General features: G+C 42.7%; 1 protein-coding gene across 2 annotated transcripts in view; it reads right to left on the minus strand.

Moving 5' to 3' along the window:
- The window catches only part of TMEM192 (transmembrane protein 192), a 31,115-nt gene extending 11,836 nt beyond the window's left edge, over positions 1 to 19,279 (minus strand). Inside the window, exons 1-4 of one of the 2 annotated variants that reach the window (XM_014851452.3) lie at positions 19,147 to 19,279; positions 11,519 to 11,665; positions 6,613 to 6,877; positions 244 to 378 (exon numbers count right to left, since the gene is read on the minus strand). In XM_014851452.3, coding sequence (XP_014706938.3) covers positions 244 to 378; positions 6,613 to 6,877; positions 11,519 to 11,665; positions 19,147 to 19,173 — 574 coding nt within the window. In that variant the 5' untranslated portion in view covers positions 19,174 to 19,279. The remainder of the gene's footprint in view (positions 1 to 243; positions 379 to 6,612; positions 6,878 to 11,518; positions 11,666 to 19,146) is intronic. The other variant, XM_014851453.3, reaches the window with a different exon arrangement.
- Positions 19,280 to 19,861: the final 582 nt, after the last annotated feature.

Raw genomic sequence — 19,861 nt, forward strand, 5'->3', positions numbered from 1 at the left:
TCACTTTAGTTGACAAATATTTGTTGATGACACAAATTTAGAACTGTGACTCACTGGTATCTTCCTGATGGTTTGAAATTAGAGAATTCTGGATGTGGTCAGCAGTGAGAGCTATAGACGCTAAATAGGTTCTCAGCTACGCAGACAAATTTCCTTGTCGCAAAGCTAACGGGGTAGGCTTCAGGTGGGGATGAAACAAGCAGTTAAAGGTCTTTATAAGAACAGCCTAGTTGTAATTCTCACCTGTGTAAGTGAGCAGACACATCAGGGAACAGACCAGTTCCAGGGCCAGGACGGCCAGAATGAGGTCAAGATACAGTCTGCTGGGTTCGGGGAAGGAATGCTGCATGCACAGGATGAGGAGAAGGGCTGTGCTGCCTGAGAAGGAGAAATGCCAACACGGTGTTAGCCAGAACCCAGTGCCAACAGCCATGAGGGCCTGCACACACCCAGACACACTTTATACTCAGCAGAGAAGGAAATTAAAGGATAAAAAACAAAAACTACTCATCTTTTGAGGGGGAAAAAAACCCACATCTAAGAGTTAATGATGCCCCATAATACAAATATACATATAAGAATCTGGACTTTCTTAAAAACTAAGGAACGATTTTTTGCTTTACGGAATGATGGATAATGACATTCCTTTGGGTCTTTTGTGCATTTAAAAAATGAGGCAGTTCTTAGAAATTCGCATCATCCCAGTTCTTCAGGATCCAGAGGCACGTGAGGGCCTAGCAGCCGGTTCTGGTCACATCGTACAACAGCAGCAGAGCTGCTCCAAGGTTAACGCTGCAATGATCGAGGCCACCCGGACACACTGCTACCCTTGGACAGATGACCCAACGCCTCTGCTTCTCGACTTGCTCATTTGAAAAATGGGGATAATAGCACCTTCCTCACAGTGCTGTTGTGAGGAGCCAATGAGTTAATATGTATGAAATGAGTTAATATGAATGGTGCCTGGGCCTATCAGTATTCAATAAATATGAGCTATTTCCATCCTGCTCAGCATATCCATTACTGATTTCTGAAGGCTATTTTAACCTCGTTCTGCACTTTTATTCTAAAGAATGTCAAGGAAAAGTTTAGGGGCAGAAGTGATTCCTATAGCATCTTATCTTCGAATTTCCTAAAACTTATTTAACATATTTATCTAAGTCTGGTCATAGTGGTGGGGTATGCTTATCTGACTTATCTTCTATTTCTTGGTACAAAATGGATAACTGTAAGCCAAAGAGCCATGTTTAAATGATCTATCAGAAGTCACTCTACGCAAAGCTGTGTTCTAACAAGCCCAAACCCCTCCCCTTACACTCACAAATGTCACAGTGTTCTAGTATACTGACGGATTGCTAAATTTGTAAGTTAGTTTTGTGGACAAATACAATTTTATAAGATTTAAGGGGAAAAAAACTAGGAAAATAAACCTCTGTATAGAAAGTGAAGATAGAGTTTTCAGAGGATTGTGTGTGTGTGTGAGGAAGACTAGCCCTGAGCTAACATCTGTTGCCAATCTCCCTCTTTTTGCTTGAGGAAGATTGTCCTTGAGCTAACATCTGTGCCAATCTTCTTCTACTCTATGTGGGACGCCACCACAGTGTGACTTGACATGTGGTGCTGGCTCCACACCAAGGATCCGAACCTGCAAACCCCGGGCTGCCGAACTGGAGCACGCAAACGTAACCACTACGCCACCAGGCCGGCTCCCAGAGGATTTCTGATGTACGGGGCAATGCCTATGTGTCAGCAGTCTGTGGGTCACAGGGTGTAACTCGAGTTCTAGGGAGATGAAGTCTGCAGCCCGGTGGGAGAGGCATACTGAAATAAAACATTCCCCTAATGGGTCATGCCGCGGCCATTATACAAGTACCCTCGTTGAGGCAGCCCTGCCCAGGACAACGTCTTAGTTCAGACTGGGATCACCTGGCCACTGGCTTACTGCAGCAGCCTCCCCATCAGTTTTGCTCTAGCCAAACGCACTCTCCAGCTAGAGCCCGCGGATCTTTCTAAATCTCACAATTCTCAACAAGCTCCTCCGGTTCGATGGCTCCCCTCCAGCATCCCTCATGGTCTGGCCCTGGCCTAGCTCTCCAGCCTCCTCCTTCACCGTTTACCACTCCCAGCTCACTCCTGCTGGGTGTTGCCCTGCTTACTCTCTCGGGGCCCAACAAATACCCGCTACATGGCAACAATACATGGTCAGGTGTGGGGTGTTTTCTATTAATGGTTTTATAACCATAGGCATAAGCCTAACTGTTTCTTGTTTTATTCCATTTGCCACTGAAAAAGGATTCTAAAAGTTAATGGAATACTTACTATTCATTAAAAACACAGGGATAAAAAAAAAAAAACACGGGGAGAGGGCCGGCCCAGTGGCACAGCGGTTAAGTGAGCATGTTCCACTTTGCCGGCCCGGGGTTCAGCAGTTCTGATCCCGGCTGCGGACACGGCACCACATAGCAAGTCATGCTGTGGCAGGCGTCCCACATGTAAAGTAGAGGAAGATGGGCACGGATGTTAGCTCAGGGCCAGCGTTCCTCAGCAAAAAGAGGAGGATTGGCAGCAGCTAGCTCAGGGCTAATCTCCCTCAAAAAAAAAAAAAAAAACTCAAGGAGGAACCAGGTCCCTGTGGGCAGGGGAGGCAGCAGTCATGCCTGAGCGCAGACAGCCAGGAGGCCGGGCTCAAGGGTAGGACCTGCCACTTCTTAGGAACTAAAGCCATCACCTCACCCTGAGCCCCACACTCCTCCTTTATAAAACTGGGGAATAACACTTTTCACACAAACCCTGTTGTAGAAGGAAATGAACTAACAATGCCTAAGTAGTGTTGGGGCCCAAAATATCCCACAATGGCATACTGATTATTTTCTATTAAAGCTACTTGAGAAACAAAAAGGGCTTTCTGACCCTCCTGTCTCTCTTCCCCCAAGGGCAGGAAACAAATTTCTCAGTGAAAGGTGCTCTTCCTGCATCCTTATCACCAGAGCAAGGGGATTCTGGTGGCCGAGAAGCCTGCTAAACCAACTTTGCTAATTTACTACCTCAACCTAAACTCTACTTAAATCCCTCACTTATTACCCACCTCAAATCTAAGTTTCTTTGTCCTGTCATTCCTCACAAATTTATTGTTTCTTTCTGTAAAAGATATGTAATATATATACTGCCTGTGTTCACCCTCTGAGCATCATTTCTCTATGATCTCTAATTCGTATGTATTAAAGTGGGTTTTTCTCCTACTAATCTGGTCCCGCGTCAAGTTTATTATTGGTCCAGCTATAAGAACCTAAGAAGGGTAGAGAGGGGATTTTCCTCCTGCCCCAACAGTAAGTATTCAATAAATGGCAAGTATCAGCACCATCATTATAGTAATTCTAGTTTTACAGAATCTATTGCAATTCCAGGCGCATGCCATCCAGCTCCTCCTCCAAGAAAGGCACCTTCCCCCGGCCCCAGGCCCTAAGTGGGAGCTAAGGGTGTACAGAACACAATCTCTCTGACCGAGGGTCCTAGAATTCCTACTCGGACTCACTTTTATAAGTATTCCTTGCAAAATTTACAGTCCAGAGTAACCCCCTCTAGCTGCACTTTTGCATGTCCTCAGTCTCTGGATGCACCCTTTCAGAGTGCAGAGAGAAACCTGTCTGGGCCCATCTGACAGGCTGAAAATTGAAGCTTTTCAGTAAAGGGCCAAGTTTGCATTTCAATGGAAAAAAACCACTAACAACTAAATATGAAACTTGTTACACAACTAATAATATTTTATAGAGTTCAAGATGTATTTGGATCTCAGGAAAGAGAACAGATAAATCAGATAAATAATTTTGACTTATCTGGAAGGAAAGCAAAGCCCCTTTGCCCATCTCCACAAAATAAATAAATTTATTTTTCTCTCTCTAGAGAATAATAAAAAGTATCAGAATGAAGTTAATCAATATTGAGCAATACTAGCACGAGCAATAAAAAGCACAGTTAGGGGCTGGCCCAGTGGCACAGCGGTTAAGTGCGCATGTTCCACTTCGGCGGCCTGGGGTTCACTGGTTCGGATTCTGGGCGTGGACATGGCACTGCTTGGCAAGCCATGCTGTGGTAGGCATCCCACATATAAAGTAGAGGAAGATGGGCGCAGATGTTAGCTCAGGGCTAGTCTTCCTCAGCAAAAACAGGAGGATTAGCAGCAGTTAGCTCAGGGCTAATCTTCCTCAAAAAAAAAAAAAAAAAGCATGGTTACAGCCTTTTGATTAGCTGGAAGTCTTATATCCTCAAAGATTTACCTTCTTTTTCTTCAAATAAGAAAAAAAACTTCAAGGAAATAGAAACAAGGTGAACGCCTGCCCCAATCTCTTTGATTTTCTGGGTCCTTTTATGAGCAACATAAAAGTGATGCCATCTGTGAGTAAACTAAGGGTCCAATTGTTTAGACACTGATTATGATTAGTGTCACACGTTTAGCAAGAATGTGAAAGTCAGAGGAAAGGTAAAGATCAGACAATCTCTTGGTGGGCCTCAAAAATTCTATTTCCAGACCATCACTTGAGAAACAGCATAATTTTGGGCACAGCACATATAAGGTCTTTCAGTAGTCAAAAATAAGTTTCTGCTTTTATCTCTGTCGGGGGAGGAAAGGTTACAGGTGACATCTTCTGGCCAAAAAGGAGCACTACACATCAGCAGTTGAACAGATAAACCAAGCCCTTCCTCAGGGAGCAGTAAGTGTCGCCCCTTCAAGATGAGTCAAGATCAGCCATCTCTGTAAAATGCTGCCTTCTCTGCTATAACATGGCCTTCAGCTTCCACTGAGACCACTGAGTGGATGAACTCGCAGCTTGCCCTTTAAGAAAATGCCCTAACAGAACACAGAAGAAAAATAAAAGTTAAATGCTGTAGAGCTATTTTTCTGGGGAAGAAATTAATTTCTAATCTGGTTTCAAAATGTTTCAAGATTTCTTCTGGGCTCAGATTAAAAAAGAGGGTCTTTTAAAAAGGTAGTAACTTTGACACTAAGGCAAAAATACCTAAAGAAGTTCAATTTAATTCCATCAAACCTTTAAAATATCTGCAACAATAAAGGCAGGCAAGTGTAGGGGATGAAGACATTTCCTCTACCCTCTCTGGGTTCTTCCAGCCAGAAAATGAATTAAATTCACGTGAGACAGAATAACAGGAGAAAACTAAACAAAGTTTTATGACATGTATACATGGGAGAGGCTCAGGAAAACTGAGCAACTAGCCAAAATGGCTGAAGCCACCACCCTAAATACCTCCCTCCGCTAAAGACAAAGGAGGATGCAGGGGAGTCAGTTACAGGAGATTACCAGACAAGTGCAGTAAACAAGAGTAAAATGACTATGCAGATTTAGGTCCTTTCCTTCCACACTGATAACAGTTTCTAGAGATAAGGTCATCCCCCTTCTTCCTCTACAGAGCGGAGACACATTTGCAGATGGAGATTTCCTTTACAATGTAAATGTTTCTTAACAAAGGGTAAGTAAACTCTGCTTTTCAGAGTTTCTTTGCTGTCTGCAGTTTTTAAAAGTAACCAGCCCAAAATAATCCTCATGCCAAAGAGACATTTCTTGGGGTGGCCAATTCCAGTCCCCCATACAGGCATTCACACACTCTAAGTCCTGTATGGACTTTCCGATCTTGCCTTCATAGATTGTTCTGGAAGGTTTCCATTTTGGGGAATGCGTCATATTACGTAACAGTCTCTCTCAATGCAAGAAAAACACTGAGCTTCATGGAAATAAAACAATTCCCTCTTCTTATCCTACAAGTGCAGCATTTATATCTCCTTGAGATGAAAGCCTCTGATATGAAAAGGGGGGGAAATTCTACATTTCACACAGGGGCACCAAGTTCATAAAGAAGGGGAACAGAAAATGCTACCCCAAAATATACCTTTTGGGCTGAGGATTATTTAACTGATTATTTTGAAGAAGCAGCAGACACAGGAAAAGCTCTGAAAACTGAGTAGAAGTTTCCCTTTTGTAAGAGACATTTATACTTACAAGGGAAATCTCCATTTGTGAGGGTGTCTCCTCCTCTGTACCAGGAAGAGAAGGATGACTCTAAATCTCTAGAAACTCTCAGCAATAGAGAAGGCAAGCAGCTAAATTGCAAAACAACCTTACCCTTGTTTACTGTGCTTTTCCTGGTAATCTCCCATAACTGCCCCACACACAACATCTTCTTTTGTCTTTACCTTGAATGGTATTTAAGGTGGGGGTTTGGGCCATTTTGGTGAGTTACTCAGTTTTCCTAGGGCTCTCCCATGTAGACAGGAGGTACACATGTTATTAAACTTGCTTGTTTTTCTCCTGTTAATCTTTCTTTATTACAAAGGGGTCTCGGCCAAGAACCTAGAAGGGTGGAGGGAGATGTTTTTTCTCCCCTACAACAACAAACACAGGTTTCAAAGGAAAATAAGGCTGCATATACTGTAAAAAAAGCTTCAAGACATTAAGGTGATCCAAATTTTAGTGGTCAAAACATACCTCATTATTACAAAAATGAGAGAACATCTTTGATTATAAAGTCAAACTTCTTTCTGTTGTCATTTTTGCCACTCAAGCAAGCCACCGACGAGCAGAGCAAGACAACTGGGCTTACCCATAGAGTGTATCATCAATGCCAGTCTTTTAAGATGCCTCGTCGATCGGTAGATCATGTTATAGCCTCGGCTCCTGACCTTGCTGTGGTGATACTGGATGTAGCGTTCAAGAAGGAAATGCAGAATCCACAAAATGACTTTTCCAAGGATTATGACCGTCTGAACTTTCAGTGGGTTGGTATAGTTTCCTGGACACTTGTCCTCAATTGGATTAGGGTAAGAACAAAGTACACCTGTTAAAAACGCTAAAATAACAAACACAACCTGGCGGAAAGGAAAGCAGTAGGATTAATAGTCGATATTTGGATTTAAGCAAGAACAATCACCATCCCAGCACATTCTTGTAAACCTATGACTCACTATCCTATTTTTTTTTTTTTAAGATTGGCACCTGAGCTAACAACTGTTGCCAATGTTTTTTTTTTTTTTTTTTCTGCTTTATCTCCCCAAACCCCCCTGTACATAGTTGTATATCTTAGTTGTGGGTCCTTCTAGTTGTGGCATGTGGGACGCTGCCTCAACGTGGCCTGACAAGCAGTGCCATGTCTGCGCCCAGGATCAGAACCCTGGGCCATCGCAGCGGAGCAAGTGAACTTAACCACTCGGCCACAGGGCCAGCCCCTATCACTATCTTATTTTTATAAATGACTTTTAAAACACATTTTTTACAAATGTTTTAAACAGAAAATTTGGAAAGTATAAAATCACAAATAAGAAAACAAAAATCACCCCAAATCCCACCTAACAGAGATGAGTACTTAACAGTAAATGTAGTTTCCTGCCCACTTCTCTTTTACTGAAAACATGAACAACAGTTAATTTAGCATGTCAAAGGTAACTAATAAGAATCATGGCTTAAAAAAGTTTATTTCTTGTTTCAGTTGTAAGAGAGCAAGAATAACTATCCAATTAGATTGACAAAAATTTAAAAGATTGGTGCCAAAATACAGGCAGACACCCTCATATATTGCTGACTGGTCTGGGAATTGCTGTTGAAAAATAATTTGGAAATATCTATCCCTCAGAAGTAAAAGCACTAGTGCCTAGGACATATGGGTACGAATATTTACTGCAGTATCCTCTATATTTGCAAAAAACTGAAAATTGCCCAAGTACATGTGTCCATCCATAGCAGACTGCTTGAATAAATTAAGGTACATCCACTCATATAATAGAATATTATATTCTGCTATAAAAGAATTAACTAAATCTCTGTGTATTAGTTTGGATTGATGTCTATGACATGTTAAGATTAAAAGAAGTAAGTTGTAGAGTCGTAGATCAAAGTGTGGTTTCCAGACCAACAGCACCAGCATCACCAGGGAACTTGTTAGAAATGCAAATTCTCAGGCCCACCCTAGACCAGCTAAATCAAAATCTTTGGGGGGTGTGGCCAAGAAATCTAGTTTAACAAGCCTGCCAGGGAGTCTGATGCACGCTGAAATTTGAGAAACACTGCTGTAGAGTAATAAATACAGTATTATCCAATTTTTTTTTTAAGAAATGGGGAAATCCTTTTATATATATGCTAATCTTTTTGTATATATTTGTATGTACTTAAGAAAAGGCAATGGAAAGAGCTACAACTGGCCCCATTTATTAACTCAGGGAGAGGGGCTGAAGCAGAGACAAGGGAAGATTATGATTTAATCTTTGTACACTTCAGTAAGACTTTGTTACAATAAGGAAGTATTATTCTGCATTTTAAAAAATCAAAGAAAAATTTAAATGCTATCATTGGCATCCATCGCCAAGCATCCAATAGCAAGCAATCTTATATAATAAATCTAGGTAAAACATATGTGATTTGTCAAAGTGATTTGTCAAGAGCAGTAATATTTGCTACAGTGACTCAAGATGCATGTCACCATGAAGCAAAAACTCAAAAAGTCAATATATTCCCTATGAAGTAATACATTGTACATTGAATCCAACTGATCCATTTCATGTAAGTAAAAAATAAAAACATTAATTTTTCTTGTTCTTTAACATAAGATTTTCTTAGTCCTAAAGTTAGGGACAATCAATCCCATAGTATCAAAGGCATGCAATTTAATATAAAAAGGTTTTTTAAAGAGGTGTATGCATGTGACATATATACATAAAGAGTATGTTATACAAAAAGTAAGAGGAAAGAAGAAAAACAGGCCAAAATCCAGGGACCAGGAGGCTACCTCTGCCATGTGGCGGTACCAGGAAGAAGTGCTTTGGTTGATATCTGGGGACCAGGAAGCCATGGCAGAACCAAACCAACCTACTAGATCCACACATGGAAAACAAATACACGGCTCTCCTCAACGTGCTCAGTTCTGAATTCGTCTCCCACAGTGCACCTCACTGGAGCAGCTGCCGAGCGAGTTCATCAACCACATTTACTGTCCTCATAAACACACAGGGAGGGGCAAGAATTTGCCCTCTTGACTTTCCATATTGCAGCAGCAAACAGCAATAACACCCAGGGCTTCAGATTGCAATAACCAAAAGGGAGGAAATGAAACAGACTTGGAGCAGAGCCATCAATAAGCCTACAACAGAACTGCTCATGTGTGTGTTTTTGTTTTCATTTAGGGGTCTTTTTTTATTGATGTTGAATTTATTTATTTTTATTGAGACATAATTGACATGTAACATTGTGTAAGTTTAAGGTGTACAACTTGCACATTTATATACTGCAATAAGATTACCACTGAAGCACTGGCTAACACCTCTATCCCGTCACATAGTATCATTTCTTTTTTGTGTTGAGAAAAATTAAGGTATCTAGTCTCTCAGCAACTTTGAAGTTTATAATAGAGTATTGCTGACTATAATCACTATGCTGTGTATCAGATCTGGACTTATTTATCTACTCATTGCAACACATACGCTTTTTAAAATCCTCAGACATTTGTAATTTTATTATCATATAAAACATGGGGCAACATTATACACATTGTTCTGGTGTAACCTGATTTCTCTGCTTAACATTATTTCCTAGGTGTGAACAAATTGATAAATTTTTGTGTCAAGATATATGGATTTATCTGTATCTTTTTTGTTTTTGTAATGGGAAAACTAATATATGCACATGGTAAAAAAAAAATTCAAATAGTATGAAAAGTAAACAATAAAATATATTAGGTGTGCCTTCCACTGAGGCCCTCAGTGCCAACTAGTGTTAAAAGGGTCTTGGGGCTGGCCCTGTGGCCAAGTGGTTAAATTCTCATGGTCTGCTTTAGTGACCCAGGGTTTATGGGGTTGGATCCTGTGCTCGGACATGCCACTGCTCATCAAGCCATGCAGAGGTGGCGTCCCACATGGCAGAGCCAGAAGGGCCTACAACTAGAATATACAACTATGTACTGGGGGGCTTTGGAGAGAAGAAGGAAAAAAAAGAAGATTGGCAACAGATGTTAGCTTAGGTGCCAATCTTGAGAAAAAAGGGTCTTTAACACTAATTAAAAGGTTCATGTAACAATTCCAAGGCCTGTGAATGCTGCGAGTGGGGTGGTGGCGGGCGGGGGGGAGAAGGGTGGGGGAAGTCGCCCACACTAACAAGCAATGCTTCAACATCAGCTGGGTGTCCTACAATTGAACTCAATTCTGACACCATCTACCCAGAGACAGCATCAGACTCCAGAGGTTGCCCTCCACTTCAGATGCCAACTGCAAGCACAGCTTGTTACCTGTGCTTCTTACCAACCAGCCACAAACCAGATGTTCCCATGACCCCCTCCTTGGACTTCAGACACTAGTCACAAATCTAGGCTGTTACCTGTACTTCTGACAGGTCGCCTATAAATGAGAGGTTCCCACGACCCTGTCCTTGGGTTAGATTCCTTTGCAAGAGCAGCTCACAGAACTCAGGAAATCCATTTACTCACTAGATTACCGATTTATTACAAAGGATATTAAAGGATATGAATCAACTGCCAGATGAAGAGATACACAGGGCAAGGTCCCAAACAAAGGAGCTTCTGTCCTCATGGAATTTGGGGCTTGGCACACGGAAGGGTTCTGGTTCACCAACCTGGAAGCTCTCTGACTCCATCCTTTTGGGCATTTATGGAGGCTTCATTACACAGGCATGACTGATTAAATCACTGACCACTGGTGATTGATTCAACCTCTGGCCCTTCTCCCCTCCCTGAAATCAGGGACTGAAAGCTGGTCGGTTCCCCTGGCAACCAGCCCCCATCCTTAGGTGCTTTCCAAAAGTCATCTCATTAATATAAACCGAGTTGTGGTGGAAAGGAGCTTGCTATGAATAATAAGATACCCATTTCACCTTTATGTCTCTGAAGCATTTTCAGGAATTGAGGACAGGAGCCCAAATATTATAACAAAAGATGGTCCCATTGCTCCTATCACTCAGGAAATTCCAAGGGTTTTGGAAGCTGTAAGCCAGGAACAGTGGACAAAGACTAAACATCTATGAGAAATATATTTCGGTCATCTGAATAACCAAAGATATATATTGCTTACAAATCACAATATCACACACATACACACCAGCCCTCTTGACTCCCTTTTGCAAATAGGAACATTCTGGACACACTGCTGTAAACCTGCTTTTTTCTACTCAGCAATGTAACTGTGAAGGCTAGTCTACATTAATACATACACATCCACCCCACTTCCCTTTTAACTGTGGCACAGCATTCCTTCAAATGGCTGGGACAGATGAAGTGTCATGTGAGTGGTGGTGGTTTGCAGTCTCTTCATATTACAGACAACAGGCTATCATAAACAGTATCCTTACACATGTGCAGATAGGTCTACAATAAATTCTTTGAAGCAGAGATGTGAGTAAAAAGTATGCACACTTTAAATGTTGACAGATATAGCCACATTGGCCTCTGAAGAGCTTGTGTATTTTTTAAGAATATCACCTCTGGATGGATCACTTTCACCCAGCCAACTTACGTGTATTAAAGAGAGAAGATTTGCTATGATGACTGTAGGAAGAGGATGGAAGCTGCGCCTAAAATGAGCGTGTAATGAATGATGTGGGAGATGCTGGGTGTCCAGAAGGGGGTCATCTTCAACACTCTGGGTGAGATCCACAGAACCCTAGGGCGCAGAAAAAAAGAAGCAAGCTATAATTACCACTTCCTGGATTATGTTTCTAAGACAAATCCACTAAACCATAAAGCTTTAAAAACCATTACATAAGTAATGGTTACGTACCATTGGTTACCAGTTGGTGTACCAACAGCTACCATTACACAAGAGGCAGGAAAACACACTCTCTATCTGAAGCCAATTTTGAAAAAACACCATAAACCTCTAGATAACTACTGTATACAAATTGGTGGAAACAATTATTAAAACAGGCAGAGGAAATCTTAATTCACTTACCTTCAAACAAGGTAATATATAATGAGATTAAAGCAAATAATTTTCTTCAAGACCTTAAAACTCGGAGATTGACTTAACATTATTTATACTATTGATAAAATAATTACATATGGTTGTGCGGTGGATGAGAAGTGGCCACCCCAAAATGTGTCTCTTTGGCTTATTCTTTAGAACAAAAGACTCTGAAAGAAACTTTGACCTTTCCCCTAACTGCCTAAAAGCATTTAAAATAGAAGGGCCTGTTCCAGGAAGGAGCTAATACCACAAGATAACAGCAATGTAATGAAAATGTGTCTCTCAGGTCACATTGTCTATAGTTGGCCCATTTGCATTTCCATCTCCATGTAAATTGCCTTCCTCCCCCTTGAAGTCCCAAACCACTAACCCCAAACTCCTCCTTTGTCTTTAGTTGAAAATGGTATTTAAGGTGGTGGCTTCAGCCATTCTGGTGAGTTACTCAGCTTTCCTGGGTTTCTCCCGTAACATGTATACATGTTACAAAGCTTTGTTTGATTTTCTCCTGTTATTCTGTCTCATGTCACTTTAATTCATAGACCCCAGAAGGACCTAGAGGGTAGAGGAATTGTCTTCCTCCCCTACAGCTGCAACTCTTAAACTATATCTCAATGTTCTACAAAATTTTGGAAAGTTGGTGGAGGCTTTACTAAGGGGTCTTAAAACAAACTTTCAATTATGACAGAAATATTTTAGAGTACTAATAAAAACAGATAGACCCTCGAGGAGACTAGTGTGTGGATGCCAGATTCTTAGTGAAAACAACTAGATGCCATTCCCTGAAGTAGCCAGCAAAGGTTGAGCTGCAACCTCAAAGTCTAGTTAGCCATGATAAACGTATTGTCTCAACAGGAACAGTACCTTCAGGTCTCCAGTGCATACAGTGACCTCTCAATCTCAGACCCTCACTGAAACCTATTATATATAAGGCACTGTGCCTGAGATAAAAGGACATAAGACAGACTCTGTTCAAAAGGAGATTATGTTTTGATGAATAAATGAAAAGCAACAAGAAATGTTAACATATGGAGGTATATGAAGAAGCCATTTGGTTTAAAAACCAACTCAGCCTGACTGTTTTTTCCAGAATGGCCTGACATGGCCTGTCCAGCATGCACTGTACATCTGCTTTAAATATTTACAATATGCCAAAGCAAAGAATGATGCCCTTAAAGACAGGGATGTATGCCTCCCTCCCATATCAGTATTTCTTCCTTTCTTTCTTTCTTTTTTTAGTGAGGAAGACTCGCCCTGAGCTAACATCTGTTGCCAATCCTCCCTTTTTTTGCTTGAGGAAGATTTTCCCTGAGCTAATGTCTGTGCCAGTCTTCCTCTACTTTGTATGTGGGATGCCTCCACAGCATGGCTGATGAGTGGAGTAGGTCCACACCTGGGATCCAAACCTGCGAACCTGGGTCGCCAAAGTGGATGCGCAGAACTTTAACCACTCGGCCATGGGGCCGGCCCCCAGTATCTCTTTATAGATAAGCATTTCTTCCCAGAACCTAAGGGTCAAACTCACCTACTTGTAAATCTTGTAACCACTGACCTACTGTGCTCATTTTGTGACCCACTGACATGCTATGCTAGCAAAACATCTTGTGACTGTAGTCAAAGAGACATTCCTGTCATATTTGATGCATGTTCCTTGTTCTGAGACAGTATGGAAGCATCATGTCCACCTCACTTCTTCGGAGTGCTTCCTTCCTTAGGGAAGGTCATCCGCTCAGGCTATATAGCCCTCAGACTGGCTCATATAACAAACTCACCCCAATTTTGATTTATAGATTGATTACTGATTTGCATCAACAGTTTTCATTAGAGAGGTTATGAACAAAGGCTTGCAGAACTAAACAACAAGAATATACAATAGAATACAGTACCTAGAATACTACAGGGAAGTACATAATAAATTAGCAAAGGAATAGCACAGATGATGCAACAAATGTAGATTAGCTAACTGCACTAGAACAAGAGCGAAATGAACAGTCCATGGGAAAAAGGGGAAGCCTGAGAATAGGATTTGGAGACAGAGGATAAGGGTCTTGACTTTGGAAGGGGTAGAGAGTGGGACAAATGGTGTAAGTGATGGCTGTTGGGCACTCTGATTACAGAGATAATACAGTAACCTGGGGCATGACCCAGATCCAGGGTGGGCTTCTTGATTTCCAATCTCAGGCATTGAATACTGCTTTGCAGGGCTTTTTTTTTTTTTTTTTTTTTTTTACTCAATGCCTACATAGCTTCCTGTCTGTCATAACTCATGGTGCAATTCTGATTATTTCTGTTCTTTTCAAGACTCCTCTGCCTCCAGCTCTTTCTCAGTCAGCAGATGTCCCAGCCTCCACAGCTCTTGGCTCAGCTAATGTTCATGCATCCTTCTGGGCACCCAAGCATCTGGAGCATGCCACCCCTCCAGGTCTTCCCAAGCATTCTGTGTTCACCTCGTTTGATACTATTCTGTGATGGTCTTCTTACTTGCCTGTCTTCCCCACTAGACCTCAGGAGACACACTAACTCCCCACTTCTGTCTTTGTAATCCTAGCGCCCAACAGTGACTCACGGTCAGCACTCAGAGAACATGTGATGAATGACTGTTCAAAGCCTGTCCTTGCAGCGTTCCCTAACTCAGTTACGGTAGCATCAAAGACTAATCAAGGGCTCATCAGCAGAGAGCTGTGGAGAGAATCCACTCTGACCAGAGGCAGTAAGTGCTGTGGTTAAGGGAGGCCCCTAAGACAAACTGCCCTGGTTCAAATATAAGTTCTACTGCTTCTGAGCTGTGGGCAAGTACTTCATCTCTCTGTGCTTCCATTTCCTCATCTTTAAAAGGAGGATAATAATAGCACCTGCTTCATAGCTTTGTTGGGAAGATTAAATGAGAAAGCATTACTACACAGGAAAGTGCTCAGAACGCTGCCTGGCCCAGAGTAAGCAATCAGTAAGTATTAGCCACTGTTATCTCGAACTCTTGTTTTTCCCCTGCTCCCCGCAAAAGATTCATTACCATTCTAACTCCTAAATCTGTTCTTTCCTTTCTATTCTACCTCAGTCCAGGCCCTCATCATTTCTCATGGCCTTTGCTAGTACGTTCCAATCTCCAGACCTGAGCAACCTCTCTCACTAGAGTCAGAATTCTTCCAAAATGAACATTTCTGTTTCTCTCCCCAGATCTTGGGTACCTTGCCATTATCCTCAGGACAAAGTCTGAATTCTTGGTCTGCCTATCTGCCTTACGATCCATTCCCAAGCTACTTTCAGGGTTCGCCTCTCGCCATCTCCCTCCCTCCTGATGCTGACTGCTCGTTGTTCCCATCTCTCATGAAACCCCTTCAAACTCTGGGCCTCTGCTTCTTCTTCCCACCTGTCACATGCTTGTCTCAGCCAAAATGCTGCCTTCTCTGATGCCTCAACGCTGTTCCTACTCCCTTTGCATCTGACATTGTAGTTTTCATCTCTACAAGTTTGTCTTGGATCTATTTTATTTCTTCCATATGTCTCTTTAAACTTTTGAACATACAGAAAACAGTTATAATAATTTAATGTGTTTGCTATTTCTAGCATGTCATCTCTGAATCAGTTTCAACTGACTTATTATAGGTCTATTTTCCTGCCTCTTTGCATGCCTGACAATTTTTTCCACTTTATTGAGATACAATTGACATATAACGTTGTGTAAGTTTAAGGTGTACCACGAGTTGATCTGACACACTTACATATTGCAAAATGACAATCACCATGGCAGCAGCAGCATTAGCTCACACCTCCATCATGTCACATAATTACCATGGTCTGGTAATTTTAGATTGGATGCCACACATCACACAATTTACCTCGTTGGGTACTAGACATTTTTATATTCCTATAAATATTCTTGAGCTTTGTCTGGGATGCAGTTAAGTTACTTAGAAACAGTTCAATCTTTTTTGTCTTGCTTTTAAGACTTATTAGGTGGGAGCACACCATATTGGGTCTAGGGCTAATTCTTCCCCACAAGTAAGGCAAAGCCTTTCTCACTGAGTATTCTACCTAATACCCCGTGAATTATGAGGTTTCCAGTCTGGCTCATGTAATCGGCACTATTCCTGGCCCCATGTGAGCATCAAGTACTGTTCCTTCTAATCCTTTCGAGTGGGTCCTTTCTAGACCTCGGGAAGTTTCTTTATAGGCACACAGAACAGGACTCTGCCGAATACATGAGGACTCCGCACATCTTCAGAGTTCTCCCTCGGTGCGGCTCTCTCCTCTGGGGGTTCTCTGTCCTGTGAACTCTAGTTGCCTCAGTCTCCCCAGACTTAGCTCCATCTCCTCAACTCAGAGTCCGCTGAAGCTCTGCCTGGGTCCTCTTCCTCTGTCACAGTTTACAAACTCTCTCAAGGCAGTAAGCTGGGGCAATCACAGGGTTCACATCATTTGTGTCCCATCTCTCAGAGAGCACTATGCTTCATTGCCTGATGTCTAATATCTGAAGAAGTGTTGTTTCATATATTATATACAGTTTTTTGTTGTTTTAGGCAGAAGAATAAATCTAGTCCCTGTTACTTCATGTTGGCTGGTAAAGAACACGCACTCTTACACATCTCTATTGTAACTCAGAATACTAAGCACAAGGTACCAAAGTGGTTGGAATAAGGTGTGCTCCACAAGGGCAGGGCTCTCTATTATACTATGTTCTTTGTACCTTTAGCACTGGATATATGGCAGGTGCTCACTGTGTGCGTGAAGTGAATGAAAGACTGCCCAATATCTTGAACACTTGAGACCCGGGAATTTAAACAAAGCTAGCATTGAAACCTCAACTGTTAAGACAATGGTCTACTTTATTTATCTCCCACTTCCTCCTCATGCCCCTTCTCATCCAGCCTCAATGACCTTTCTGGAGTGCTCCACAAATATCCCCTTATTTTTTTCACAATCAACTCATCTTTCAAGGTCCCAACCAAGACTTACATTCTCTATAAAACTTGTCCTGCCAAGTGTTTTCTTTCTACTTTAAAACTCCCATAAAACGTACTGCCCATAATATAAATTTGGAATATTTCTTATGCTGCCTTGTGTTACTTCCTTTTTTGTGTATGCCTTTGGTTTTTCCTGACTACACTGAAGAGGTTGGAGACTATAATATGGTTTCTTCTCTGTTTCACCTATTAGATAGTCAGTAAACACTACATATTTGGTGGCTATATCAAATACACGGCCCAACGGATCCTATAGGAAACGTAGTATAACCACACACACAGCACCCTGTCATTCTCTGCAACTCACATCTGCAAGTGAAAGGTGGAATGGAGAAGACTCCTTAATCCAAATAATTTCTTCATTTCCACTATTAATAATACATTACTACCCAAAAAAAGATAACCGCTGTTTTTGCTCACATGGTATCTCTTCCCTCTTCTTTCACGACAATAACTCTATTTCCTTTGGGGACCCACCATCTGCCTCTCTGCATTTAGTCTCAATGAGAACGTCCTTCAATACTCTTCACCCTCCTCTGGCCTAGGGGTGTCAAGGAACCAAATAGGGTTGGGCCAATCCAACTCTCTGCAAGCAGCACAGCAAAGGGAGACCACCGTTGAGGCAGATTCATTCCAGGGCAGGCCCTGAAAGGACTCCTGTCACTTAGTTCCCTTGCTCAGGGCCTTTCAGAGGCCAAGATGTTAGTCAACCCTATATCCTTTCAAATAAATCCCATTCTTCCTTATATCAGCCAGAGTCGGCTTCACTGCTTGCAAACAATGAACCCTGACTAAAAAGCTTTTGCCCCTTTTAACTCATTTAAGTGTCTGGGCCTATGACATGGCCCATAATTTTTAGCTTTCTACTGAATGGTAGAAATTATATCCACAAAATACCAAAAGCAGGCAACTTCCTAAGTAATTGTTGGTGAACCACTAATCTCCAATTGTTTGGTGAAACAGATTTCTAGGGTTGTACTCATCCTTACACTAAAGGCTACAGATTGAAAAACCTGGGGCAGCTTTACACCAACCAAGAAGCAATGCCGTATGCATTTTTTTAAGTCTCTCATTTTCCTCTTAGATGTTCACTTTTTCCATAAATTGTCAACCCATGAATCTCACTCAAAAATTCAGAAACAATGAATTTAAAAATATATATATATGAGTCTCAAACCTACTTCCAGGTCTTAAAGTTAGTTTCCATTTTCTCAACTGAAAAAAAATTTTTTTTAGTCTTATTGTTAGAAGTTGTTTGGTCTTAGTCAAGATAATTTAACTACGCTCACTGCACAAGAATCTAAGCTCTTGTAAGGCTTGAACGATGTTGCATGTGTCTTGCCTGATTTACCTCATTCACTGATAGGATCATAGAAATATTCCTATTAATTTATTAATCCAAATTAGTGCTTTAATGTAAGCGTCAAATTCGCATTTCACAGGGCAAAAATTTTATTATGTGTCAATGGGGCAACCCAGTTATTTCTGGGCACAAATACATGTTTCCCCTAAAAATGTTTTAATATACTTAAGCAAAGACTTTTGCAATTACGCTATCACTCCGTACTATATACACTGTAAACCAGGCCACTAGTTTTTTTAGGAATCTGGTTTGGATCCATCTAAATAAGGAGATTTAAAAATCCTTTCATTCCTTCCATGTCTAGATTCAAAACATCACGACATTGTTTTTCTCCAACGTGGGTTTCCGGGTGATGACAGCGACAGGTCTGCCCGTGGGACGCCGGCGGCCGGCCTGTGTGTCGCAGCCGCTCCAGGTCCACAGCCCTCCAGGGCAAAGGTAGGGGACCCACGAGGAGGGGAGATTCGCCCCCGCACCCCAGGAGCGTCCGCGCGGAGCCCAGCGGCCCGGCGCCCAGGGACGCGCCCCGAGCAAGGGCTGTCAGGCCAGGCGCGTCACGTGAAGCTCCCAGTTCCGGGATCAAAGACGCGCGCTGCACGTGCGCTGGGCGCCCGTCTGGGAACCCCGCGCCCGCGCGCCCCCAGCCCCGCAGCCCACGCCGGCCACCCCCCGGGAAAATAAGCCCGGAGCCGGCGCGTCGCGGAACCCCCGCCGCCCCGGCGCCTTTTCCCTCGGCGCCCCCTCCCGCCCCGCCGCGCCGGTTAAGGGTGGCTTGCCCCCGCAGTCTCCGCCCAGCGCGCCCAGCACAGGAAGAAGCGGATTTCGGGGCCAGCCGCCCGCCACTTCCGCGCACTCACGTCCTCCATCCTGCCCCCCGCCGCCATTTCCCGACGCCCGAGGCCGAAGCAGCGGCCAGCGCGGCCTCTCCACCTGCGCCGCCGGCCCAGGAAAATCGCCACCTTTTGGGACCTGCCCGCCCCCACTCCGGACACACCCCCTGCCGCGCTCGCCCCGCCTCCTCGCTCTCGATTGGCCCAGGCGGAGGGAGGGGCGTGTCCCGCTCTAATGACCGAAAGTGTGGGCCGCAGCCGCGGCTGCAGCTGGGACCTCAGTTTCTGGGGATTCCCTACGTCTCCGCCCGGGTCCGCTGTTGGCCGGAGACTTGAGCCTTCAAGCATGCGTTCCAAGTCCAAGAATTTAACTATTTTCGCCTGTCACTTGCTTCTTTTTAAAACATTAACTTTCTTCCGTCTTGCTTAGTGTTTATTTACACCTAGGTAGAAGCAGCTGTAGAATCCTAGGGTTCCCATTTATGGCTTGAAACTCTAGTGGGATACGAGGGTCCCGCTCCAGAGGGGCACGATAGAATAAAGATTCCAATTTCGATGACATATTTACAGATTTCACCATGGGAAATGAAGCGGTTCAGAATTTTTAGGGCCTTTGTTATTTTTCAAATGGAATTTTTAAAAAAGAAAATTTTCATGAAAATTTCTCAAAGTACACAATCGTGGTAAAAATGTAAGGAAAATAAAATGTTCTGTTAATACAACCACCCAGAGACAATAACTT

This window comes from Equus asinus, chromosome 3, assembly GCF_041296235.1.
Source record: "Equus asinus isolate D_3611 breed Donkey chromosome 3, EquAss-T2T_v2, whole genome shotgun sequence".
NCBI classification, from domain to species: domain Eukaryota; kingdom Metazoa; phylum Chordata; class Mammalia; order Perissodactyla; family Equidae; genus Equus; species Equus asinus.